General features: G+C 37.9%; 2 protein-coding genes across 2 annotated transcripts in view; one reads left to right on the top strand and one right to left on the bottom strand.

Moving 5' to 3' along the window:
* LOC118741960 (cGMP-dependent protein kinase, isozyme 2 forms cD5/T2-like) overlaps nt 1-6,452 on the bottom strand; it is a 35,459-nt gene extending 29,007 nt beyond the window's left edge. The window contains exon 1 of the mRNA XM_036473926.1: nt 6,342-6,452. Coding sequence (XP_036329819.1) covers nt 6,342-6,452 — 111 coding nt within the window. The remainder of the gene's footprint in view (nt 1-6,341) is intronic.
* Nucleotides 6,453-15,644: 9,192 nt separating this feature from the next.
* LOC118741961 (uncharacterized protein CG1161-like) lies at nt 15,645-16,618 on the top strand. Its single transcript, XM_036473927.1, has 2 exons — nt 15,645-15,704; nt 15,822-16,618. Exons 1-2 carry the CDS (start codon nt 15,645-15,647, stop codon nt 16,272-16,274), a joined length of 513 nt encoding a protein of 170 aa, XP_036329820.1. The 3' UTR covers nt 16,275-16,618.
* Nucleotides 16,619-27,274: the final 10,656 nt, after the last annotated feature.

The raw sequence follows: 27,274 nt of genomic DNA on the forward strand, positions 1-27,274 counted from the left end.
TAGCACACATATTATGTCAAAAGAAAAGAAAATAAAGAAGTTCTTATACGCTATCAAAATAATAACACATTTTAAGTATTTTTTTTACATAAAATATGTAAACAAACTTACTTCTTCTCAGTTGCCATCTGTTTGACTTAACTCACCAGTCAGCTGTTTTGCCTTTCATTGCGTGGTGAGTTTAAAGAGCTTTCAGCTTTTCAGTCATCGAACTAGAATAGCAGGGGAGCTTTCAACTGACAACGTCTCTGACATGGCAGCACTGACAAGCAACGCTGTCAGTTTTTACAGAATCGGGCTGTATGTTTATTCCAAGGCGAATTCATACAAAGTGGTGTTACCAGAGCATCTAGACGGAGAGCTCATGCCCAAAAAACCCATCAATCCCCAGATCGATTGAAACTTTTTGTGAGCTTAGCTTGTTATCTATCTTCTATATATATAAATGTGAATGTCTGTTTGTTTATTACCTTATAATTTTTGAACCACGACACGGAATCTCACGAAACTTGGCAGACTTATTTCTTTTTACCCCGGGAAGGTTATAGAGATGGTCTCATTTGCAAATATGTCGTAAATTTCGCAAGGGGGTGTAGCACCTCCAATGGACCTGCAAATGTTTAATCAGCTAAAACTTCGGAACCATAAGTCGAAAGAATTTGCAATTTGGTACGAAGGCGTGGCACATCCCTTGGGCGTGGCATTTGTTTCAGCTAAAACTTCCATAAGTCAAAAGAACTTTAAATTTGGTACGGATACATGTCTATGGGAGGCGCTTATAGTAAGGTGTATATATGTTAATGAGTTTATGAAAGGGGGCGTGGTACATCCCTTGGGAGTGAAATTTTGTTTCAGCTATAACTTCCGAACCATAAGTCACATGAATTTGAAATTTGATATCAAGCCATATCTATGGTAGGTGATTATGGTAAGGTTTATATAAATAAGTTTATAAAAGGGGGCGTGGCACATCCAATTGGCTTTGAAGTTGTAATCAGCCATAACTTCGGAATCACAAGTCACATGAACTGAAATTTGGTATACAAACATATCTATGGTAGGTGCTTATAGTAAGGTATATATTAATGAGTTTGTAAAAGGGGGCATAGCACATAACATGGGCGTGGAAGCTTTTATCAGCCATAACTTCGGAATCACAGTCACATGACCCCTTTAATTCCTTCCGATATGCCTTTCGAATTTGAAAAACTTTAGTTTCCGGTTCGCTTTGCAATGACAATAAAAAAAATAAATAAACTCAACTCTTTATCGAAAATAAAATGTATGATAATTGCATTGGAAAATGAATCTATGTTAATAGATGCATTGAAGTACTAAAAACATGCAGCGGAATAATATTGGAGTTCTGATTCGTAAGAAATTAGATAGTTAAAATTTAGTTATTACAATACAACGTTGGTATTTCAACTATTATATAATTTATTAAAACCATTTTAATATAAACTTATTATTGCTTTTCATTCCATAGCACTCCAGCTATACAATTATCACGGCTTTATTAAAATTAGAGAAGAAATGAAATATAACATCGTTAAATAAAGTATTTTTTATATTTCTATTAAGACGTGGGGTGAAACCCGCGGGTAAAAGCTAGTATGCATATCGTTTAAAGTACAAAACCGCGTATCGTCATTCTGCAAAACCGCGTAACTGACATTTGCTGCAAAAAATTGGATTTGCTCACACAAGCTCTTGGCTCAATCCTCATTCATCCGTCCTGAAATATACTAGCCAGAAATTCGATTGGTTTATAAAAAAGGGAACCATTTTGAAATATGAGTGTTTTTACTCCCTAGAAAATACTTTATGCAACCTCACATACGCGGTTTTGCATTATCTTGTTACGCGGTTTTGCATTTTGTTGATACGCAGTTTTCTACTTTAAACGACGATATAAATTGATATCAGGAGGGCTGGATGCTGAACAGCGGTCTTGATTATGCGTTTTATCTATTAAAGATGTCAATTTAAACCGATTACCCAACGTACTTCATATGACTTGAAATTTGGACAGAATTGTGTTTAAAGTGTATAGAAAATGAATCAAGTTTGCCTGCCAATTCTTATGGTCTTAAAGTAATTCCAGCCTATGTTGAAGTGCATTGTTGCAAGTATAAGTCAACATACTTCAGACAGGGTGCCCGTAAGTGCGGGCGCGGGGCAGAAAACGTATATCGTTAAAATGCCATGGCGTGTGAGTTATCTATCAACATCAATATTTAGTCCGGTTATGCTTCCAAGCTTGTACTTATTCACCTCGGTTTGTTCTCTATTTGCAGATTTTTGCGAATAGTTGAAAATTCATACAAACAATTAATTAGTAATTAACAAAATGAAAACAAAATTCTTCAAATTTTCCGCAGGCATTTCGGGAGGGGTTTGAACCCCCAAAACCCCTACCTGCGTTCGCCCCTGAATGCATCCATTGTTAGCCATCAGTTCTCAGTAGTCTCATGCTTCTTTGGCTCTTTGTATGACTAGGCAAAGCGAGTGGAATATATTTGGACGCGTTAATGTTTACAAAATCGATAAATATGAAACAACAACTAATACTAATATTAAACATTTTATTTTAAAGCCGCAGGCACAAAGATTTAAAAAGGAGTTAGTAATCGCTTTCCTAAATTTTCGCATGCCGATATAGTTTCTGATGCTTGTGTGACGAAGGCGTGGTACAAATACAATTGTACATTAGGATGGTCCGAAAACGCATGAGAAAATGTAATGTCGGAATTTTTATGGTCTCTTCCCATAGGTTTGTTCTATACTAAAAAAATACCCATATTTTTTATTTTGAAATAAAAAAATTATTTAGAGGCCGCTCAAAGCGCTCAATGTTTTCCATGTATTTTATTTGGGAAAAAACCACTTTTCGTAGAAATGGTATATAATTCGTCAAAATCAATATTTTTCGATCGGAAAACTCTGCTTCTCTAAAGAAGATTTCCTATAATAACACCCAACTGTTTATTTAACAATTTTTTTTATAGTAAATATAATTTATAGGTCCGCCAAAAACCCCAAAAATTGCAATGGCACCAATAAAAAATCGATAGTATTGAAAAATGGTTAAATAAACAATTGAGTATTATTATTGGAAGTGTTCTGAAGAAAACCAGAGTTTTCCGATCGAAAAATATTGATTTTCAAGAACTTCATACCAATTCTACGACAAGTTTTTTTTCCATATAAAATACATGGACCACTTTGAGCGCTTTGAGCGACCTCTAAATTTTTTTTGATTTCAAAATAAATGACTGGAGTACATTTTTTTCGACATACAAAAATCCAAGGGGGTGAGTGCACTAAAATTCCGACTTCACTTTTTGGACCACCCCAATGGAGTGCAATGGGGTATAGTCATTGCGCTGGGTATGCAGTTACAGTTGCATGGCTATACTCAATCCCGACTCTTGCGTCCTCGTTCGCGCACTCTGGGCAACGTGAGCAACCCATGTGCGAGATGCGGTAACCAATCCGAGTGGAGCCATGGGTCACGGCAGAAAGAGAGGGAGCTTCGGTGGGGCCACTCTGACTTATTCGGTTTAAGGGCTCACTGAAGTCTGCAGCGTCTGTTCACCAGTAGATGCGGCTGCAAGCGGGTGTCTGCTTGGAGCAAGCGGCTCGCTATATAAACGTGTATTTGGTTGCGAAACCACCCCCGTCCCAGCAATGGGTTGTGCGCTGGGCTTGGGACCCGCCACGTAAAAACCACTTCCAGTGAAGAAGCAAGGCAAAGCCTCGGCAACGTTTAAAGGACTACGATTTGAGGGCATGCACCTGGAATGTCCGGACCCTTAATGGAGAAGGTGCCTCTGCCCGGCTGGTTTTGTCCTCGTAAGGACAAAAGCTGACATCGCCGCCATCCAAAAAATGCGTTGGACGGGGCAAGGCAAACAATGTCTGGGGCCTTGCGACGTCTACTACAGCTGCCATGTAAAGGAGCGTAAATTCGGAGTTGGATTTGTGGTGGGAGAGAGACTCCGTCGCCGAGTATTGTCGTTCACCCCGGTGGACGAGCGTCTAGCCACAATCCGCATCAAAGCGAGGTTCTTCAACATCTCGCTCATCTGCGCCCATGCCCCGATGGAAGAGAAGGATGAGGCATCCAAGGATCTCTTCTATGAGTGCTTGGAGCGAACGTACGAGCGCTGCCCCCGTCATGATATCAAAATCGTGCTTGGCGACTTCAATGCCAGGGTGGGCAAAGAAGGGATCTTTGGATCCACCGTCGGAAAATTCAGCCTCCACGACGAAACGTCCGACAACGGATTGAGGCTGATCGACTTCGCCGGGGCCCGAAACATGTTAGTATGCAGTACTAGGTTCAAGCATAAAAAGATCCATCAAGCTACGTGGCTGTCTCCGGTTCGAAAAACGAGAAACCAAATTGATCATGTTGTGATAGACGGAAGGCACGCTTCCAGTGTTTTAGACGTACGCACACTCCGAGGCCCAAACATCGACTCCAGCCAAGATACGCACCCACCTCTGTGCAGCAAAAAATGTGCGCAAGGAAAGCTTAACGTCGAAAAGCTGCAATCACAACAGACAGCCAGCGCTTTCTCTACTCGACTCTCACACCTGCTCTCAGAGAGCACTCTTCAACAAACCGACATATGCGAGCAGTGGAACCCCATTTCCCGCTCATTAAGTACCGCCGCCGAAGAAGTAGTCGGATTTCAGCGAGCCCGAAAGAACAACTGGTACGATGAGGAGAGTCAGGAAGCTGCAGAGAAAAAAGATGCCGCCTACAGGGCCACGCTGCGATCGGGCGGAACGCGCGCTATGTGGGACCGCTATAGGGATCTGAAGAGGGAAGCGAGACGTATTTGCCGCAACAAGAAGAGAGAGGCAGAAATACGTGAGTGCGAAGAGCTTGAAATGCTGGCCGACAGGAGGAATGCCCGAAAATTTTACCAGAGAGTTAGGCGACTTACGGAAGGTTTAAAGACCGGGGCGCACTCCTGTAAGAACAATAATGGCGACCTAGTAACTGATGTCCAGAGCGTACTTAAATTATGGAGGGAACACTTTTCCGCCCTACTAAATGGTAGCGGCACAGAAAGTTGTGGAGAAGAAGAACCCGAGCCCGCAGTCGATGATGACGGAGTCGACGTTCCACCGCCTGACTATGACGAGGTACGTATAGCAATAACGCGGCTGCAAAACAACAAAGCCGCTGGAGCTGACAGCCTGCCAGCTGAGCTATTCAAGTACGGCGGCGAGGAGTTGATAAGGTGCATGCATTAACTCTTGTGCAGAATATGGTCAGATGAACGCATGCCCGATGACTGGAATTTAAGTGTGCTCTGCCTAATCCACAAGAAAGGTGACCCCGCCATTCGCGCCAACTACCGCGGGATCAGCCTTCTAAGCATAGGTTACAAGGTCTTATCGAGCGTATTGTGTGAAAGACTGAAGCCCACCGTCAATGAACTGATTGGGCCTTATCAGTGTGGCTTTAGACCTGGCAAATCCACCATAGACCAGGTATTCACAATACGCCAAATCTTGGAAAAGACCCGCGAGAAAAGGATCGACACTCACCACCTATTTGTCGACTTTATAGCCGCTTTTGACAGCACTAAAAAGAGTTGCCTATACGCCGCTATGTCTGAATTTGGCATCCCCTGGCTGTGTAAAATGACGTTGAGCAATACCACCAGCTCCGTCAGAATTGGAAATACCTCTCCGAGCCGTTCGCCACAAAACGGGGTTTCAGGCAGGGCGACTCCCTTTCATGTGACTTCTTTAATCTGATGTTGGAGAAGATAATAAGAGCTACAGAACTGAACCGCTCAGGAACAATTTACTACAAGAGCGTGTAAAGTCCTCTCTCGACGTACGAAAACCACGCTCTATAAGTCACTCATCATGCCCGTGCTGGTATATGGCGCAGAAGCATGGACAATGACAACATCCGATGAGGCGGCTCTTGGGGAGTTTGAGAGAAAGATTTTGCGGAAGATTTACGGTCCTTTACGCGTTGGCGACGGCGAGTACCGCAGACGATGGACTGGCGTGCTTTGCTGAACTTGGCCAAAATCGCTTAGGCGGTTACAGCGCCAAAAAAGAAGAAGAAGAAGAATGTATATACAACTTGTAATTATATAAACCCTTCCAGGCATTTGCGCGCGCTGTCATGGGCGTTTAGAGGCTGTGGCGCTGCTCTACTTAAGTGCTAAAGTGCCAGCGGCAGGCGGCTGCGAAGTGTGGATACAAATATATGTATGTACAAGAAAAGGCGACTTTTTATAAAAAAAAAAAAAATGAGTCGACCACCTGCGTCTAGCCTGACGCGCTATGCATGACATTACGTGTACGCGTACCGACTGCAGCTTATACGCATGCGCAGTTACAATGCGACAGTTTAGTGGGTTGGGCGCAGCGCCGCGCGTGTTGCAAATGACACAACCGCATGCCGCCATCAGGACCACCGCTATGCAATTACATGCGCACATACTATGTGTTTTCGTTGTTATTATGTATTACGCATAATATAATTTAATTTTTTTTTAAATTTTTTTCTTGTGTGTTCCAAATTTGCATTTAACTTCTGCCATTTTATTGGAGCAATAATATCCGCAATTTTGTGCCTCCATGCACAGCTGAGTGTTCTACTTTATACAAAAATGTATTTTATTTTTTGTGACGAAATTGCACATATTGCAAAAAAAAATATATAACTGCCTTAATGAAGTTAAATTTAGCACTTTGTCTATAAAAATAAATTTTACGCTAATTTACGACATTACTGCCGCAGGCATGATTTGAAACTGGTTACCTTGCATTGCATGGCTAATCTGATCTGTATGTAGATTAAAGCGAAAATACAAAAAACAGAGCAAAATTTCAAGACTAAAAAAAATTAACACTATCTGATTTCCCCACACGATAGTGTGTCATGCTGATGATACGCTGATAAAAGCAATTGAACTGGTGAGGACATATTTCAGTTCGGTGATTATTTATGCGCGTACATTTGTACATAGCTAAATTTTCACGAAGGCAAAATGTGCGAAAATTTAATTAAAATGGCAAATAACAGGTATAGTATAAATTAGGGTTGTGCGATTAATTGATTATTCAAAATTTTAATTAATCATAAAGTAAATAACTCAATTATTCGATTAATTGGAAATTATGATTACTCAAAAGTTCAGTTACTCGAGTAATCAAGATTTTGATTAACCAAAAACAAAAATATTTGAGTAATTTGCTTTATGATTAATCAACATTATGAATAAAATGAGTAATCAACATTTCAAAGTACTATTTACATACATATGTACATATAAAGCAGTTGAAGTTCCTTGATACTTTGAAGAAAACGTTTCTGCTTTCAAAAATTAAAATGAAATACATACATACATACATATTTTTTTGATATACAGAATATAAAAAAGAAAATAAGCATTTTCCAAAGCAAACTCTTTTAACGAGCAAAATTAATTTTTTTGAGTAATCATATTTCAAGTAACTCGATTAATCATCGTTTTGAGTAATCAAAATCTTGATTACTCGAGTAATTGATTAACCGAATAACTGATTAACCAACTTGCTCGAGTAATCGAATAATCGCACAGCCCTAGTATAAATTAAGGTTAAAATTTCGGCTTGTCAAAATTTAAATTGATGCCCCTCAAATAGGATAGTACATGCTAGTGATGTGCGGTTTCGAGTATTTAAAGAACCGGTTCTGTCGAGTTCGGTTCCAAGGAGAACGGAAATAGGGCCTACCGAAATAGCTTCACAAAAACTTTTAAAAAGTTATACAAAAAGAAAAATAAAATTGTAGGGCAATTCAGAACTCCATAATACATATGTAAATAAGCCGAATTTCAAGACGATAGCATCAAAAACAACGAAGTTTATGTAAGTCGGCCAGATCGGGTATATGTCGGCTATATGATATAGTGCCTCGAACCGAATAAAATTTGTTAGGTCAACTCAGAACTCATTTAAATATGTCTTATTAAATGAACTTCGGGCTGATATCTTCATATTTCGTGGCGGGTTGTCGGTTCTGTAAGATCCGTTTTCGGTTCTCATGATTAGTTTTTCAGTTCCCTTTACTAATTTTTCGGTTTTTCCGAGATTATTTTCCTGTACTTCCGGAACCGGTTTTCGTTTTTTTTTTCTTCTAAGGGGAACTAAATCAGAAGGCTTTGAAACTCCCGTGAAACTCTGACCATTCCATTCAATTTCCAATTTCAATTTATTTTAAAGACTCAAGAATCAAGTACGTTACGCCTGTTGACATGAAATAACAGATATAAGAACTCCTAGAAGGCCTTGTTTTTCTAATTTTCCCGATTGGGTTTGATTTGTTTTTCGTGGCTTATTGTGATACCTTAATGAAGGCTTCTTATATTCTTCCTTTCCTTGATATTGATATTTGGCATACAGTTGCCGACATATCTTTGGGATTTGGCCCCCAAGCTAAGTGCCGTTTTTTTTTCAAAAAGAAATTTTTGTTTAAAGCCTGCTTGAGATATCGGCGCTAAATCTGTGACACTTTTCATTGCCAGCTAATTTAAGGCATGTTCATGTGGATTTATCACATTGAAATGCTTTGGTAGCGGTGCAGCTTCCTTGATTGCTGTTAGCTCAGCTTAAAAAAATGCTGCACAAAACTGAGACTCTTGCGAGTTTACCCCTCTTCTATGCAACGGCTGTTTTCTTTTACAGTTGTATGCGAGCTTCATAAGTTTGGCTACATATACGGTGACCAGATTTCTTTGGCCAAAAATCGGGACATTTCTAAAGCATCGAGTGCGAACATAAGACTTTTTTTAAAACAAAAAGATACACATAACAACTTTTAATACAGTTTTATTTAAAACAAAACAAAAAAAAAACTTGAAAATTTATCGCAAAAATGTATACGCACAATATATACGGTGGCGAGAATGTAAATAGCAAGTTTTTACTACTTTTCTTTGTTTTAAAAATGTTTATTATTTTTTTATGAAAACATAACTTACTATCCAAGAAAAAACATCTAAATCAAAATTTAAAATTTTGTAAAATATTTTAAAAACTTCGACGAATTTTAACAAATGTTGATAAAAATTTTAAGTATTTTAATCAGATTTTCTAGAATTTTTTTGAGTAGATATGCAGTTTTGTAGCTCATTAAATTTTAGTAAATTTATAAAGTGCAAGTTGGAAGTAGTTTGGATTTTTTGTTCGCGCATTTTCTTCCATACAAAATATGTGCAAATTTTTTTTTTTTGTATGGAGAAAATAAGCAACACGTTTCACAACACAAACTTACCAAAACTCAACGGTAAGTCCTAGCTTCATAAAATTTGCACTTTGAATTGAATGGGCTACATAAATGCATACTCAGAATGTTTCTCTGAAATCGAATTAAAAAGCTCAAACTTTTGATGAAATTTTGTCGAATTTCAGTAATTTCGATTTTTTTGAGGGAATTAGTATTATTTTTGTAAGCTCCCTAAATTCAAGTTAGAATCGTTTCATTAAAAAAAAATTAACAAATAATTATAAAAAACTTACAAAAATAAATTAGACAAGAATGATAGACTGCAATATAGCGAGAGTTCCAGTTTGACCGATTAAAACATAACCAAAATCATAGAAAATAAGTATGTAGTAGACCGTTCGTGAAAAATAAAATTTGGTTTTCCGGGCGGAAAAAGATGTGTTTTGGTCTAAAAATAAGCTGTGCAAAATTTTATTCGAATATGATAACTCTAAGTACTTGCGCGTTGCATTTGAAAATTTAGAAAACCATATGCATTCTGGGAAAAAAATTTTTAACAAAATAGTTGAAAGTCTTGAATTTTATAGTCATTTGCTATGTAAAATAACTCACACAATCTGAATATGAGGTCAGAAATTAAAAAAGTAGAATAGGTTTTAAGAATTTGCGAAGTTATCGTTTTTTTTCAAATTGAGAAAACAGCATTTTCAATTTTTTTTCAAAAATATCCGGTTGTGATTACCACACCACAAAAAGATCTCCACCAGATTAAAGTCTTTGAAATCCCTAAGAACCTGCTATACAATGTTTTGCAATCAAATTATCAGTTTAAGAGTTATCTGCCAATTTATTAGTGAAATCGGACACAATTTTAAATCGCATCGTTATTCTACTGTGAATTACACCTAAAAGCTGCAAACTTTTTGTTCTTATTTTTATGCTATGTTAAAGCTTATTTAATTTCAAAGTATATAGAAAAATTACATACAAGCATATGTAAGTACATTAGTCCTATGACTTTTACCAATTTTTGATCGCAGTTATACGACTTTCTCTGAAATTAAATATACCTATAAGGTGAGGATGGGGAACGATGAAAAACCAACGAAAATATTTACGTAAAAATTTGGTCAAAAAGGTTCCCGTGGGGAACTCCGTGAAAAAAATGTATACTGGAAAAAATCGGTGTATTCTATGTTAAACCAATCCCGACTTTGTTCCCATAAGTACTGCTTTAAACCTTCCCTTATAACATAAAAATTTTTATATTCCAATTTTTTTGCAGACAAAAATATTAAAAGAAACGCCCGAAAGCTAGGATTTGCCCATATCCCCGTTTTTTCACATTTTTTTTTTTGCTCTGAGCCAATTTCTTGTACTAAATTTTTACAGAAATCTTTTTTTTTTGAGGTTTTTGTCATTCCTCATCCTCTCCGCAAAGGAATATTTAATTTTAGGAAAATATGACCTAATTTATGTAGGACAGTGAGAACGCACTATAAGCCGACGGATGATTGCAACCCTGAGTGTGGTGAAAGGGGAACGGACTGAAAAGGCGACATGATGAAGGACTAGACAGCGACGAGAAAAACTTCAACTACACACTAGTTGCGCGACGGTTATCACGCTCGGACGGTATAGGCTAAGTCCTTTTTAAAAACTCTTAATAAATTGTTAATTAAAACACATTAAGTTGTTTTATTGGTGTCGGCGATCCTACAAGTGGTGACAGAGTGGGATTTCGCTCTTAAAAAAAGAAAAACGCCTACAAGTGAAGCTTAAAAAAAAAAATTATTAAAGAAGCGCTGCGCTTTCAATAGCAAGTGCGTGCTACGGTGTGCGGAAAAAAAACTTTGAGCAAAGTTAGTGTTGCGAATAATTTCGTAGACTCTGCACCGCGCATTTGGTACGTGCACACATTCGCGTGTAAAAGTACGCATATAAATATATACACGTGTGAAAATTCTCGAAGCCAATTACCGGTAGCCCGTTAGGTACAGCCGACAAGCGGTACCACGTCATCCAAGGTCCCGTTGAGACCAGCCGAGTTAACCGTTACCCAGCGTTACGTGCGCAGTAAAAAAAAAAAAAACGTTTGTGTGCATAAAGCGCAGCATCAGTGAGCAGCGGGGCTGATAAAGCAGCCCGACGTAAGCAGACCATTACAGTGCACAAAATACGCACGGCAACGTGAGCAAAGAGGCCGATAGCGCAGTTCGAGAACTGACCAAATCGAGTCGCAGCAGAAAGCATAAAAAGCAGTTCGAGAACCAACTGAACCGAGTCCAACGGAACGAGTTGAGAAACGAAGAGCGTAGCCGCGTTTTTAACCGCATCAACAGTTAAAAGCGTGAGCAGAAACCCCAGAGACCAGCAACATTTCTAGGTTGGCGCAGAGTGTGAAGCGTATGCAGCAGTGTTGCTGTTTTAGCCCTTTGGTGGCTAAATTTAGCTACCACATACTTTTTTTGGCCACATAAATTTAAAATTGCCCCTAGCCCTTTTTTTAGCCCTTTTTAGAATTTATTCATACTTGGCATGAAAACGTTGTATATGCTTAATTTGTTTTTTTTTTTGCAGTCATGTAAGAGATGAATTTTTAAACTAAGAAAGACTGATATATATATACATATATGTATCGTATGCTCCTTACGCTTTCATCCATACATACTGTAAAAGTGTGGGGCTGTTAACTTATCTGTTAACGATTTAACTATAGTTTAAAATAGATAAGTTCACGGACCTTAATATGCCAAATTTGTTAAACGACCCATCAAGTCGATTGACCGTGTATGTTCTTGTGGTGTGATTGTACCAGCATACTGGTGTCGTGAGTGGTGAAATTAGCTCAATTTTCTAAGTAAAAAGTATTTTGGCGGAAATTTCTTGCCCTTTATGAGTCAAAGCCGTGTTTGTGGAAGATTACGTTCACGATATTGCAGTTGTGAATTACAAAAAAAAAAAACAATGCTTAACAAAATGCTAGAAGAATTATGAAATTTGGGCTCTAATCATTTCGATCTTTCCTCAACCTCATTTTTAAAGAAATAAATATTGTACCAGCATGCTGGTAAGTTATATGCTTCGAGCCTTCGAGCTGGTGTTGTATATTTCCCCTTTTATACAAAAAGGTTTTTGGTTGGATAAAATATTAGCTTTTTTTCCAGAGTTCATTGTTTTTATATACCATTACTTATTGAAAATGTTTACGTATATACTTATATATGTATATGTAAGTAAAAAATTTTAGCTACCATTTTTAGCCACAACGATTTTTTTTAGCTCTTTTTTAGCCCTTTTTTTAAAGGAATTTGGCTACCACTAAAAATTATGCGCGGCAACACTGGTATGCAGTGAATCTGATAGTGCAGGCTGAGAACGAAACAAATCGAGCTGTATCAGAACGAGCGAGAGAGTGAATACTGCGTTACATTTTAACCGCCTTAACAATTAAAGCAGTGTTGCCATTTTAGCCGTTTTCCGGCTAGATTTAGCCGGTTGCGATAGCAAACAGCCGGAGAAATTTCGATTTAGCCGGCAGCCGATTTGTTAGCCGTTTTGCAGAAAAAATTAGCCGTTTTTAGCCGATTTTGCTATTTGCCTTGTTTTCCTAAATTTCAAATATGTATATATGTGTCCATTTTTGGCTAAGCGACCCAAAATCTGTTAGAAATGGCTACTAGCCTTATCGTGGAGAAAATTTTCATGTCAGGCAGGGTTGTATGAAATTGGGCCAATTTCGGTTATTTTTGTTTTAAACGAAGAAGGGATTTTCTTCATAAAATGTTTGTTATAAATGTCTTAATTTTAAGTGTGAAGTTTTATTCGCAAACTTAGAAAATAAGAAATTGTTTCACTGTTAAGACACTTAAGATGCGTTTGTGTTTGGATATAATGCCAACAAACAGAATAAATATTACATGTAGATATTGTCTTCCCAGATAGCGCATATTCAATTCTGCCTAAATTACAAAACATCATTTTTGCCCACTCCCAAAGGCTTAAGGTAAGGGAAAAATTTAGATTTTCAAGCACTATGTACACATATGTATTTTTTTAAACAAACTTTTTTGCTGAGAACTTATTTAAATTCCAAAAACCGTATGCCAACTTGAATTAAAGGAACCAACACTGAAATGAGTCAAAATGAAAATAAAAGAGCACAAATTTCTATGTAAAGCAAAACTCTCTGGGAATCCTACGAGACATCTGCCGGTCATATGACCCGTCATCTAAATGGGAGATCTGCAGTCTCTTGGCATCATATTTTACATCAGAATTGAAGGGATTTCTGAAAAATCTGACCAGTTTTTTTGTGTAACTGTGATTTTGCATCCCTTGTCAACATATGGCCTCGATTGATGTTAACTTAAGGTCGTTGTTTTACTGCCTTAAAATTGAAGGGACATTTTTACAGCGTTTTTTATGTAGAGAAACTTTCAATTTTCTGTACGAACGCAAATTTGCAAGTTTTTCTGCCAGCTACTCAAGGAGCACATTGGTGTATAACTTGGTGTAAAATTGTGAATTTCGGTACAATTAATCATATTTATACCAAAATTCATAAATGTACACCAATTTATACACCAGTGTGCTACTTGAGTAGTGTCCACGGTTGCATTTCAAACAAAAGAAATTTGTATAAATTTTTAAAATTCTTTCCGAGGGGCAAAAAACAGGATCTACGTGTTTATATCTTGTCAGTCCGACTTTCTTCAACATACGATTCAATTTCTTTGTCGGGTTTACGCATATCAACTCTGGTTGAGATTGCATTCCGATTAAGAATACAGTTTTTTTGCCGAGTAGCTTTCAAATCATTGGAATTAACTAAATTAATTAAGTAAACAAGTATTAACTTACATTTTTCATTTTAAAATCGCTCCAGTTTGTAAATTTTTAAATTTCACGAACTTGTTTATTCAAATTATCGTCGACAAAAAATCCAACCATGTGCCACAATCACATGTTTTTCCTAATAGTAAATTCTTGCTGGCAAAATTTTTTCCGGCTCGAATTTGTAACTTCTCTCCAAGAAATAGTTTTTTTACTCGTGATTTATTTAAATAAAACATGTGAAATTTAGTTGAAACATTTTAGCCGGTTTTATTTGCCAATTTAGCCGGTTCGTCCAAAAAGTTCTGGCAACACTGAATTAAAGTGTGAACAGAAATCCCGAAGAGTACGCGAAGAATTGAAATCGAGCAGTGGCTCGAGTGGCAGCGTAGTCGCAAGCAAGTGCGAGCAGCGAGCAATAATCCCGAGTTAGCGTAGAGTGTACGCAGAATTGAAATCGAGCAATGGCTCGAGTGGCAGCGTAGTCGCAAGCAAGTGCAAGCTGCGAGAAATATTTCTGAGTTGTCGCAGAGTGTGCGCACAAATTTAATTGAACAACGGCGCGAGTGGCAGTGTAGTCGCAAGCAAATGCGAAATATAGCAGAGAGCAGCAAATAAATTTTTTAGTTGGCGCAGAGCGAGCGCAGGAAATAAGCTGAAGCAGTCGCAATTTAAGGGCGACTGCATCAAATATATGTACATAAACGATCAACGAAGCAGAGGTGCAGAACGGGTACATCGAAGTAGAGGCAAAACATCGCAGAAGTGTGGAAAAGGAGAGAGCAGCTACCACTTCCATGGTAATTTGTATGTGTATTTGCATACAGCAAGGTATGATGAACTCTTTTATATACATTTATACATATACAAATACATACGTATCCAAACCAACGTGCTGAAATAGAATAAATAGAAGAGAATAAAATCTAATTAGAGAAGCAAACAAGAAGCGAAGGCAAAGTACATACATAAATATTGAAAAGAATGTGAATAAGAATTAAAGTCAATGTGAAATGTATCGATAATATGTAAAGAAGTGTATCGGAAAAATAAGGAAGTAAACAAAAGAGAGAAATAATCGTTTGTACACAAGAACAGGGTATATTGCTTAAGCACAGAATTTGTACGTTGCTCACAAGAATGATAGAAAATAGATTGCGTGGTCGACGGTGAACAAAAAATTTACGATCTGCGCATCTACGTCATTGCAGCAAAGAGCGTAAAAAATGCCAAGAACGTATGTAAATACGTTCTTTGGATTGTGTCAAGATAGCGCACATTTTGTAAACAAACATATAAACATTGAAAAAAAGCCATAATTTTTAATATTTTTGCTTGCAATCGGTTAAATATAGAATTCCAGTGAAACGTTAAGACTCTAGAATAATTATTCGACGTAAATAAAAATATTATCGCAAGTTTTATAGCTACACATTTTGCATGGTGAATGCTAGAAGAGAACCTCCAACTATAGCTGTGGATTTATGGATTTGTGCTTTGGGGCACAATTTGAGTCAACAATCAGCAATAATCTTCACTACTGTCGTTCAGCATGAATAACATTATCAACAGTTTCGACCCTGGCGATACACAGCCATTTAGTGAAAGATGCGCAGGTGAATCATCATCTCTAGCCACAAATATCAGCCCCACAATAAGATGGACGCAAATAATGCTGATTATCCAGGAGATATTAAAACAAAATCGCAACAAAAATTGCAATAGTAAGTTATTGCAAAAAAATACCACAAATGACTTTGCAAACTCAACGCCCAAATGTGTTTGTGATGGAGCTTTGGTTCCACGCTTGAGTGAAAATGGTAAAGTGCTGGAGATATGCCCAGAATGCAAATGCCAGCATGAAGCGCGCAACACCACACTTTTAAAGGTCGTTGTCATCATTGTTATTTGGATTATATCAATTCTGGTGATATACATGCTCTTCCTCATTTGCTTGGATCCCTTACTCAACAAACGTGTTAAGGCGAATTATCAGGAACACACAAACGAAGATGATGACGCAAGTGCTACTGCCCCACCATTACCAACCGGCATGGCAAATCAAGAGTTGAACTCGCGAGCCAATGTATTGAATCGTGTTGGCCATCAGACGGATAAGTGGAAGCGCCAAGTACGCGAACAACGTCGTCACATCTATGACCGACGCACAATGTTGAACTAAATTTTTGAAATTTGAATATCAATCGCATTCAACATTATTATTTTTGAATTTATCTTAATTAAGACATGTCAAGTGTAATCGGTATATCTCATGAAAATTTATATACATACATGTCATCACCAGCAGCAACTATTCCACATCTTGTACAGTGGCGACGATCTCATATCGGGAAGTACTTGATTAGAAAAATTTCCTTTTTTGTTGTTGTTTTTTTTTTGTAAAATTTATATTTCTAAATCTATGTATTCCAAGTAATGATAACAAATCTGCCCATATGCCTGCATACTTACGAATATTCATACATACACTTATGTGAAAATAAAGGGTTTTAGCGATATTAGAAAGACAAAAAAAAAAAAAAAAAAATCTTTGCATACACAGTGAACCCCACCACACTGCCGAGCAGCTACTCGAAAAAAATGTAAATGTGAAAAATTGGAGAAAGTCATTGTTGCAATTCAACAATCAAAGCCAATTAGGTAGTTATTGGAAGCCGTGCAAAAAATGTGAATCCACAGAATAGATTCACAATTATATGCAAAACCAACTATTACAACTATGAAATCATTAGAGAACATTTTAAAAACAAAAACGGCACTAAGTTGAAATAGATTTTTGTACATTTATTCATTGTGCATTAAATTTGTCATCTATCTTGACACTATGTTATACAAAGTTAATATTTTCTATTTAGAAAAACTGTTTAGAAATATGGTACTACATTAAACTACTTAAAATAAATTCATTACACTTGTATTAAGTTATGAAACATTATAACCGATTAAGTTTAAATAAAGCAAAATTTAATGAAAATGATTTTGGAACTTAATAAGTTAATTCAGATAATAAAAATTAAAAGTTTATTTACAGCTAAAACTTATAAATAACATTTACGTTAATATTTTAACATACTTTTGTTTTCTTGAACGGACATTTTGTTCAATTTCTCTGTTTAATTTGCGTATTACTATGTACATTCTAGACCTAAAGAATAATTTTTTAATTTTTCTGTCACAGTCTATATCAGAAGCCTTTTCGATATGCTTTTCCAAAAACTGGGTTGTGATCATCAAGCTTTCCCCATTGATCGTTTTAAAAATATCCTCCATCCGACGCATGTGATCCATCATAACACTGCTTGGAACAGATAATCCACCTTCGTTCCACTGATTTACCCAAGAGTATAACTGGTTTTCCTCACTTTGTAACAATGTGCTGGGGATTTCATCTCGAAACCTATGGCAAATATACCCAGCAAGGTTTTCTAGTCCGTGATACTCCAATTCATTAATATGGAACTCTTCAGTCGGCTCCTCCCTTATTGCAGAGACATTTATAGCCTTGAAAAGTTTTGCTGTAATTAATAAAAAAGTAAAAAGTTACTATTATGTCTTTGGGAAATTATTTATTTGAAATATATACCTGTAAGAGGTGGCTGAGAAACTTCAATATCTGGGGTGTCGTCAACTTCGATATTGGCGTTGTCGGATATCACACCTTGGTTGTGTCCAAGAATATATCCCCTAAGCCGGTATTTAAATTCTTGTTGGTCAGGATGGTCATGTAAGCCGCCTTTTGCACGAATAACGCCAAAGAAGTTTTCTAATACATCCTGATTTAAGCGATAGGTTAGAATGTATTTTACATTGAAACGGCTCTTTAAATATTGAAATAACAATTTCACTGCTCTATTTGACTGTATAATTCCTATAAATTGATAATTATATTACTTTTTCATTGAATCTAGACTACACATGAATGAAAATTTTACCTTTCTGAAATGGCAACAAACTTAGTTATCCAATGACCCTCATATTTTGCATCATATTCATCATTTCATCCAAAATTGTATCTTGTGCATCAAGAGATAATCCGTAAGCGCTACGTCGTTCTCTTCCGTCTGGGTGAGGCACCTTTACGTTCATAACATCGAACCAATCATTAGTCTAAAATTTGTATACACATTCATTCATTTTTAATTACATAATTCTTATTAAATTACTTAAATAAAATTATTACCAATTTAAATAACTCGAAACATTCATTCCAACTATGTCCACTTAGATAGCCTAGAGTCGCTGCTCGTTTAATAGCTTGCGCTATGGTGTTGGAAAATAGTTTTGTAGCCGTTTTCACCTTTTGCCTGTGGGGTCCAGCTACATTAAGATGGCTCACCGAAATTTTATGTGTTATTGACAGATCGTTCGAGGTACACGAAAGGAGCTCCAAAATTATTTCTTTTTTCACTTCTTTCCCATTTATAATAAAACCTTTGTCCAGGAAGTGGTTCCTTAACAATTTTATCATATGAGGAACGTCTGAGAACACAAAAATTTTTTCGTCGTCGTACAGAAACCTGTAAATACAAAATAAGTTTCAACTAAGAACCTTCAGGTACAGGTTCGTGAATTATCAGTACCTACCATGGTTTTTCTTCATGAACTCCCAAGTCGCTCATTACAGCTCTATTGCTGCCGCCAAGATCACAAACCGCTGCAACAATATGATACCCACAATGTTTGGTGGTTTCCAGAATACTGTACAAAATATCCTTTGACATTTTGCAATCAAAGTCGAAAAATATCGGTAGCTTCCACTTAGACATTAAGCCTAAAAATAAAGTAATGTGAAATAAGAACTTTTGGACAATATTCTGCACGGACCTCTCAACATTGCCACTTGTACATAGCCTGTAGGAGCCAATGTTGTATCCGATGGAGAATCATAGCAGTAAGCCGCTCTAGTTTTCATTTCATCAAAACTTAATATGCAAAGTTTTTGCACTTCACTCATATGTGTCGATGCTTTCATTATTTTTACAACGGGTTGCAACACACCTTGACAAATTTCGATTCTCTTGGCCCAATCTTGTAATGTTCGTACCGCTGGCAGTGGAAAACCTTTCTTATATAGTAATTTATATACGCTTTTGCGCTTGCGGCATACAAAGTTATTGATTGGGCTATGTCCTTCTCGGTCCAGGCTTGTCTCCTAATGCCGTTCTTTAATTTGGTAATCTGCCCCTTTGTAAATATGGTCTCCAGCTTATTTTCCATATTTATGCACGCATGCTCCGCTGCTACTGCCCTTTTTTCCAAACCTCTATATCATATGCACGCTTTTTCCCCTTCATAAAATAACTGCGCTTTAAAAGTGTAATTTCGGACTGAACCCTTTTGTTTTCTTTGCTTAATCGCACATTTTCTTGACGCTCGGATTCCCTATTAAAATTTGTTTCATGAAAATGTATCTATAAATAAATGTGTATATTAATATTTTTATTCTAATCCTTACAACTGCTTTTTCAAATCCTCTATTTTCGGTGTAAAACTATAGTATCTAACGCTTTCGTGTGATGTTGATGGCCCTTCGGCCATATTGCTTTGAAATGAAGAGTTCTCCTTGTTTTCTTCCTCAAGTAAATTAGAAGCATATACCACTGCTTCGGGGAGATCTGCAACTTCTTCATTCCTCGACAATTGAACTTCGTTTTCCTTGTATGAAGTACTTGTTTCAGTTCAGCAACAATCATTTTATTTTCCCGGCGATGAGCTCTTTCGATACGTTCCGGATTCTTAATTTGTTTTTTGTAAATGGTTGGCACAACACCTCGTTTTAAAGCCCGTTTCTTTGCAAAGCCTTAGAAACAATAAAAAAAATTTGATTTTATAGCGATACGTACATACATAAAATTAATAAAACTTCTTACCCATTTGGTACTTAAGACTATTTTCACACGTAGCCGGTCTTTGGATTAAAATCTTTATCCTGCCGGCAGAATTTTATCCATTTTCTGGCAAGATTGGGATCAGCGGGAAAACGAAAAAAACTACATTCTGATGCTTTGTTATTATTGGTTTACCACAGCTTATTACGGCGCACTTCATTATTGATACTAATATATACTATATTTATATTTTTATACTGTTTATTTTATATTTTATTCAACACAAATTTTCACTCCGACCATAAATTCAGTACTTTTCAGCGTAATATCGTAAAAATTTTGCTGCAATGACGTCACACATCAGCTGATCGAAAAATACGAATAGCGGACCTGCGCAATGCGCAATCTCTTTTCTATCATTCTTGCGTTGCTCATAATTAATTTAAAGTAAATGTTAGTGTTTTAAATGTAATACGTACCTAGAATTAAAGCAATTCGTCTATAAATTTCATATTTTAGAATCCTGTAATTTAATCGTTTTTAAATTTAATTTAACTACACATATTAATCGACATGGACCGCGAACATATTTTTCGACTGACTTTTAACGAGTTAAAAGAAAAGTTAAGTGACCTAAGTTTGTCAACGACTAGACGGAAGGCGACGCTACAAGCACAGTATAGACAGTAACCAACCTTTTTGGGTTGTTGTTGTAGTAGTCGTTGTTGTTGTAGTTATATTCACTCCTGAGGAAGGCACGGGGTTGTGTGCTGCTATTTAATGGCCTTCCTCAGACTTTTTCTTAGATATCAGGGTTGTGTGCTGCATTATTATTAGATAAATAAATTTAAGCATTTGGCAAATCGTGATTTTATTAAAAGAAAATTATAAATGGTGTTGAAAAACCAAACAAACGCTCGTGCGAAAGCTCTATTTTTGTGTCTTGTTAAAATTTATGCATGGCGTATTGATGGTAATACAAGCAATGTATTCTTTTGTGGATTTTATGTTACTTGAGAATTTAGACAACGTGCGAACTGCCAGGTTCTGTTATCAATATAATTAACACAAGCTTTTTCGCGTAGTTGCCTTTCAATAAATAGAATAAACAAATATTCGCAAATAAATTGGATTTATTTTATAACTGACAACTAACGTACGCTTTTTGTTCTTTTCTCCATTTTGATTTTGACTCTATTACCGCCAACAACTTTATGTGTATACATATTTACAAGCTGTCAAAATTTTGCGTAGTCACACGAGCTAGGTAAAAATTATGGCATTCTTATTCACAAGGAGAAATCTCAAAATTTTTGTTTGGTATTTCCAAATTTTCTCTTTTTTATCAGTTGGCAAAAGCCCTCAGTGGCAGCGCTCCGAGCGTTGAGATAGTAATTTCATGTCAATTAGTAGAAAAGTTCCATGATGTATACCATTTTATGTGGAATTATTCAATAAATTTCGTTTTACACTATACTTTTTTAAACTATTTGAAGGTAATTATTTTTTGTTTGTTAAAAGCAACCCTGCGTGCTTGGAAGGCGTGTGTACCAACAATTTCATCCCTAGCATATTCATCCCCGAGGAAGGCAGCCGCCAAATTCACCGAAGGTTGTTTACTGGTTATATTGTGGCTACAAGACCGACTGTGCGAGCATTTCGGCTTGACTGTGGGTGATGACGATGGCACTGCTGAGGATAGCGATTCGGTTCAAAGCTATGTATCGCCAAATGAGGGTAGCTCGCGTCCGTCGTTCACACTTCGTGACATCGAGGGGTCACTAAAAACGTTTTGTGGTTTTGGCCACCCATCCATTGAAGAGTGGCTCGAAAAGTTCGAGGACAATGCATTGGCCGTACAGTGGGACGACCTACAAAAATATATCTACGGCAAGCAACTGCTGAAGGGGGCGGCAAAGATTTTTATCCGCAGTCAGCGGGGTATAACGAGTTGGGGCTCATTAAAGCGATCGCTGAAACAGGAATTTGGCTCGGCAGCCGCCTCAATTGACGTGCATCGATTGCTTCGAAATCGGCACAAACGTCAAAATGAAAGTTATCGCGAATTTTTGTACAGCCTAATGGAAATTGGCAAACCAGTAGATTTAGATGAAAGAAGCTTAATAGAATACTTCGTTGAAGGTATTCCGGATAGTAGAACAAATAAAAGCAGCCTTTATCAAGCAAAAACTATTTCAGAGCTAAAAGAACAAATCGAAATTTATGAAAAGGTACGTCCCGGGCCTCAACCTAGTTCAAAGCCAGTACATAATAACCGTGAAATGAAAGATAAAAATCCTTCCAACTCTCAACAAAGCGGGTCGCGACATTGCTTTCAGTGTGGGGCTAGGGGTCATTTAGCACGAAATTGCCAAAAAAGGGCGACTTGTTTCGAATGTAATCAACCAGGGCATCGTGCTTTCGAGTGTCCAAAAAGACAAAGCAAGCCGAAACAAGAAAACGCAAGGGTAAACACGTTGGAAGCAATACAGGGGGCTAGATCGGCAGCTTGCGTAATCTTTAAGGATTTGACGTGCAACAACTATTCGTTTTCTGCTTTGTTGGACACGGGGTGCGACTTGTGTTTGATACGCTACGACGTGTTAATGATGCTGGGTGACATTGATCTGTCCAACGAGAGACATGAGCTAAGAGGTATCGGCAATAGTGCCTTGCGTACGTTGGGAAGTTTCGAAGTAAAGCTACAGGTTGATGGAGTAGAACTGGATGTAGTGTTTAATGTGGTTAGGGAACGCGATATCGTATACTAAGCCATCATTGTTAATAGCGTGCTCAAGCAGGTAGATTTAATTGTGACCGAAGATAACGTCGAATTCAGGCAAAAAAGTATAGCAGAAGCATCGGAAATCGCGGAGAGTGCTGGTAATAGTAACGAGTTGGAGCTTCTAAAGGAATTTAGGAATTTGTGCCTAACTGTAAATGCCGTAGAGGAACATGATATCGAGGTTGACTTATCACACCTCAGTAGGGTAGAAGCGCTGAAAATAAAAACTTCAATTCAGAAGTACAGCCCGCGTAAAGTTAGGGAATCCCCCGTCAAAATGAAGATTTCTCTGATCGACGATGTTCCGTTATATCAAGGGCCAAGGCGTATGTCATACGCCAATAGGTGCATCGTAGAGGAATAAGTGGCTGAGTGGTTGAGGGATGGGATAATCCAACATAGTCTATCAGAGTACGCTTCTCCAATAGTTCTCGTGTCAAAGAAAGACGGCAGCAAGAGATTATGCTGCGACTACAGGCGCTTAAATGAGAAAATCATGAAAGACCATTTTCCCATGCCCTTGATTGATGACGTTGTAGAGAAGTTACAGAGTGCACGCGTCTTCACAACTCTGGACTTGATGAATGGATTTTTCCATGTTCCTCTGGAGGAAGCATCAAGGCGGTATACCTCCTTCGTAACCCATCAAGGTCAATACGAGTTCCTCTACGTCCCTTTCGGCATATGTAACTCGCCTGCCGTATTCTCGCGATACATACTAGCGGTATTTCGAGATCTGCTAGAAAATGGTATATTAGTGACATACATGGACGATCTCATCATACCCTACAAGGATAAAGATGAAGGTCTCGCCAAATTAAAGATTGTTTTAGACAGGGCACAAGACTATAATTTGCGTATTAAGTGGAAGAAATGCCAGTTTCTCATGGAGAAGGTAGATTTCTTAGGCTATATAGTTGAGGGTGGAACGATTAGGCCGTCGAAAGCGAAAACTCTGGCAGTCGAAAGTTTCCCAGCACCGTCAGATCGTAAGGGAGTCCAACGATTTCTGGGCCTAACCTCCTACTTTCGACGCTTCATTGACGGATATGCTGTGATCGCCAAACCGTTGTCAGATCTTCTGCGTCAGGGAGAAAAGTTTGCTTTCGGTGAAGAGCAGGAAATAGCTTTCCAACAGCTAAAAGCGGCTTTAGCAAGCGCGCCAGTACTACGCTTGTATAACCCTAAAGCCATCACTGAGGTGCATACCGATGCATCTATGTACGGTTACGGGGCTGTACTCCTTCAAAGAGATAGCGAAGAGCGCCAGTTTCACCCTATACAGTACATGAGCAGGAAACCACGCCAGTGGAAGAGCGTTTTCACTCGTACGAACTCGAAGTCCTCGCGATCGTCTCAGCGTTAATGAAATGGAGCGTATACTTACTGGGTATTCCGTTTAAAATTGTAACGGATTGTAACGCGTTCACTATAACGATGCGGAAAAAAAGATGTTCCAGTGCGAGTATCACGCTGGGCTCTTTTCCTGCAGGATTTCACATACGAGATAGAGCATCGATCGGGTAGCAAAATGAGGCATGTCGACGCCCTAAGCAGAGTTTCTTGCTTGTTGCTTGAGGATTCATTAAAATTCAGATTGCAACAAGCGCAAGCGGAGGACGGATGGGTACGGGCTGTGGTAACAATATTGAGAAAGGACGGTTACGAAGATTTTTACATGAAGCACGGTTTACTATACAAAGATCCCGCTAAGGAACTTTTGGTAGTACCTGCTCAGATGGAGGAAGAGATAATTAGAGTCGCACATAATCAGGGACACTTTGCTGTGAAAAAAACGCAGGAGGCAGTAGAAAAAACATTTTATATCCCAAAGATAACGGGCAAGGTAGCGAAAATTGTTAGAAGCTGTATCCAATGCATAATCGCGGAAAAGAAGGGCGGTAAAGCGGAAGGTTTCTAGGAGCCTATATGCAAAGAGGACCGACCGCTGGGAACTTTCCATGTAGACCACGTAGGGCCGATGGAGAAAACCAGCAAGCGGTATAGTGACATTTTTGTAGTAATCGACGCTTTCTCGAAATTCGTGTGGCTTTATCCGACAAGAAGTACGGGCGTAGATGAAGTAGTCGATAAGCTGAAAAGACAATCTTCTATCTTCGGGAACCCGAAACGCATCATTTCGGACAGAGGTGCGGCTTTCACTGCAAACGCATTCAAAACGTATTGTGAAAGCGAGTCCATTCAGCACCTACTAATTGCCACGGGGGTGCCAAGGGGTAACGGCCAAGTGGAGCGAATCCACCGAATTATCACGCTGTGTTCGGAAACACCAACGAGCTGGTACAAATATTTGGAACAAGTACAACAGACACTTAACAACACGTCACCCCGGAGCACAAAAATTGACTGTTGACTGGAGTCGAAATGAGAACAAAAACTACGCCGGAGTTGAACGAATTCCTGGAAAATGAGACAATCGACGAACTGGACAGAGAAAGAGAAAACACACGACGGGAAGCACAAAAAAATATCGCAAAAATTCAAAAAGAAAACCGTAAAAGCTTTGATTCCAAAAGAAAGGAAGTAACGAAATACCGGGTGAACGAATTAGTAGCCATTAAGCGAACTCAATTCGGAAGCACCTTAAGACTTCGCCCTAAATTCTTCGGACCATACAAGGTTCTCAAAATACTTCCCACGATCGTTACGAAGTGCAGAAGATCGGCGAGGGCGAGGGCCCCAAGCGAACAACTACGGTCGCTGAGTTTATGAAGAAGTGGGAGCTATCGTTTGAGGCCAAACGATAAGTCAGGTTGGCCGAATGTAGGACAGTGAGAACGCACTATAAGCCGACGGATGATTGCAACCCTGAGTGTGGTGAAAGGGGAACGGACTGAAAAGGCGACATGGCGAAGGACTAGACAGCGACGAGAAAAACTTCAACTACACACTAGTTGCGCGACGGTTATCACGCTCGGACGGTATAGGCTAAGTGCTTTTTAAAAACTCTTAATAAATTGTTAATTAAAACACATTAAGTTGTTTTATTGGTGTCGGCGATCCTACATTTATATAAATACATACATACATATAGAGGTACATCACTTGCAGCTACATAGGTACCCCATACCAAATGCGAAAGCCCTGTAGTGTGACTTTGCAACTGTTTAGCTTGAAAAATTATTAGTTTCCATACAATGAGTTCAGCACTTTTGCATAAATTTTTATCTTTCTGTCATGCAAATGCGCTATATTTTTTATTTAAACTTTACCATTTCTTTTTTAATTTTTTTCGCTTAAAATTCTCCATTTTAATAAACTCATTTTATCTAGAGGCGATTGAGGTCAATTGCCTTGTCGAAGATTCGATTTCTGAAAAACAAAAATTTAACAATTTATAAATAAACTAGCTGCATGCCACAAGTTTCATATGTGTAAGTATTTGTAGGTGTTCGTGTTGTTGTTGGTGTTTGTTGAATTCCGTTTGCTGCATGCACAAAAAGAAGTCACGAAAAGCGCTTGTGGCATGTTAACTCGATTTCGCAGTCTTGACTGCTGTTTTATGAAGTGTTAAGAGGTATTAATTTTAATAGTTAAATTAAAATGCTTACACTGAGAGAAACACCACAACAAAAAAGCCACGCAAAAAACTATATGCAATACTTGCCAATTATGCCATACCTAAGCCCATGTATATTTTCCTGCAACGAATAAACAGTAACGAGGAAAAAGCGACCCTGTGCCAGCTGTTTTGATGTTAGAACGGCTACATATTATTTATCTAGTAAGTCTTAAGAGAATACCCCTAGTATGTCGAAAACCATGATTACAATGAAATTAAAATACTCCGCCAGATGGCGCTGGGGTCTAAATATTAAAAAAAATGTCAACTGGGTGGAAACTCACATTCACTGGGTTAAGGTCCAAATTGTAATTTATACTAATATTAGTTTCGAATTTTTTCATGTGTTTTGAATCGATTTACTCTCATACATATATGTATATGTACATATAGGTATATATCTGACATTTTGATGGGTGATCTCCTTGAACTCCTATGATTCGATTGCGTCAATGTGGATTTCCCGGGATCTCCGACATTCTGACACTTCGATTTTCTAAGATTTCTCCGCAAAAACTGAACCAAGTGATTTTCACGACATCCTTTCGTAGTAAGCTTTACCATCCACTATTAAGGGAATACTGGAAAGACCGAATAGTCCTAGCTACATACATACATATACATATGGTGGCTGCAGGGCCGGCTTTAGCAGCAGTGACGTCCGGGGGATAAATGGAACGAAGCACCTTTAGATAATTTCCAATTTTTATTACCTCGGTTTCTTTTTCTTATACGATAATCAATTGCAAAAATAGTCGAAATAAAAAATTCCAATTTTTAAAGTCTTCAGATATCAGTTACAACAAGTTTACTTGTTTGCTTTGGCTTGAGCAAATTTATCGACGGCTTTGCATAAGCTAAACTGAGTAACAATCAAGTTTCCGATAGATAAGATAGCTTAAGTGTTTAATCTTTCTTGGAACATAGAAAATCCTAGGTACGCTCCCTATCCGTCGATGAAGAAA

This window comes from Rhagoletis pomonella, unplaced genomic scaffold (assembly GCF_013731165.1).
Source record: "Rhagoletis pomonella isolate Grant_MI unplaced genomic scaffold, Rhpom_1.0 Rhpom_scaffold_00006, whole genome shotgun sequence".
Classification (NCBI taxonomy): Eukaryota; Metazoa; Arthropoda; class Insecta; order Diptera; family Tephritidae; genus Rhagoletis; species Rhagoletis pomonella.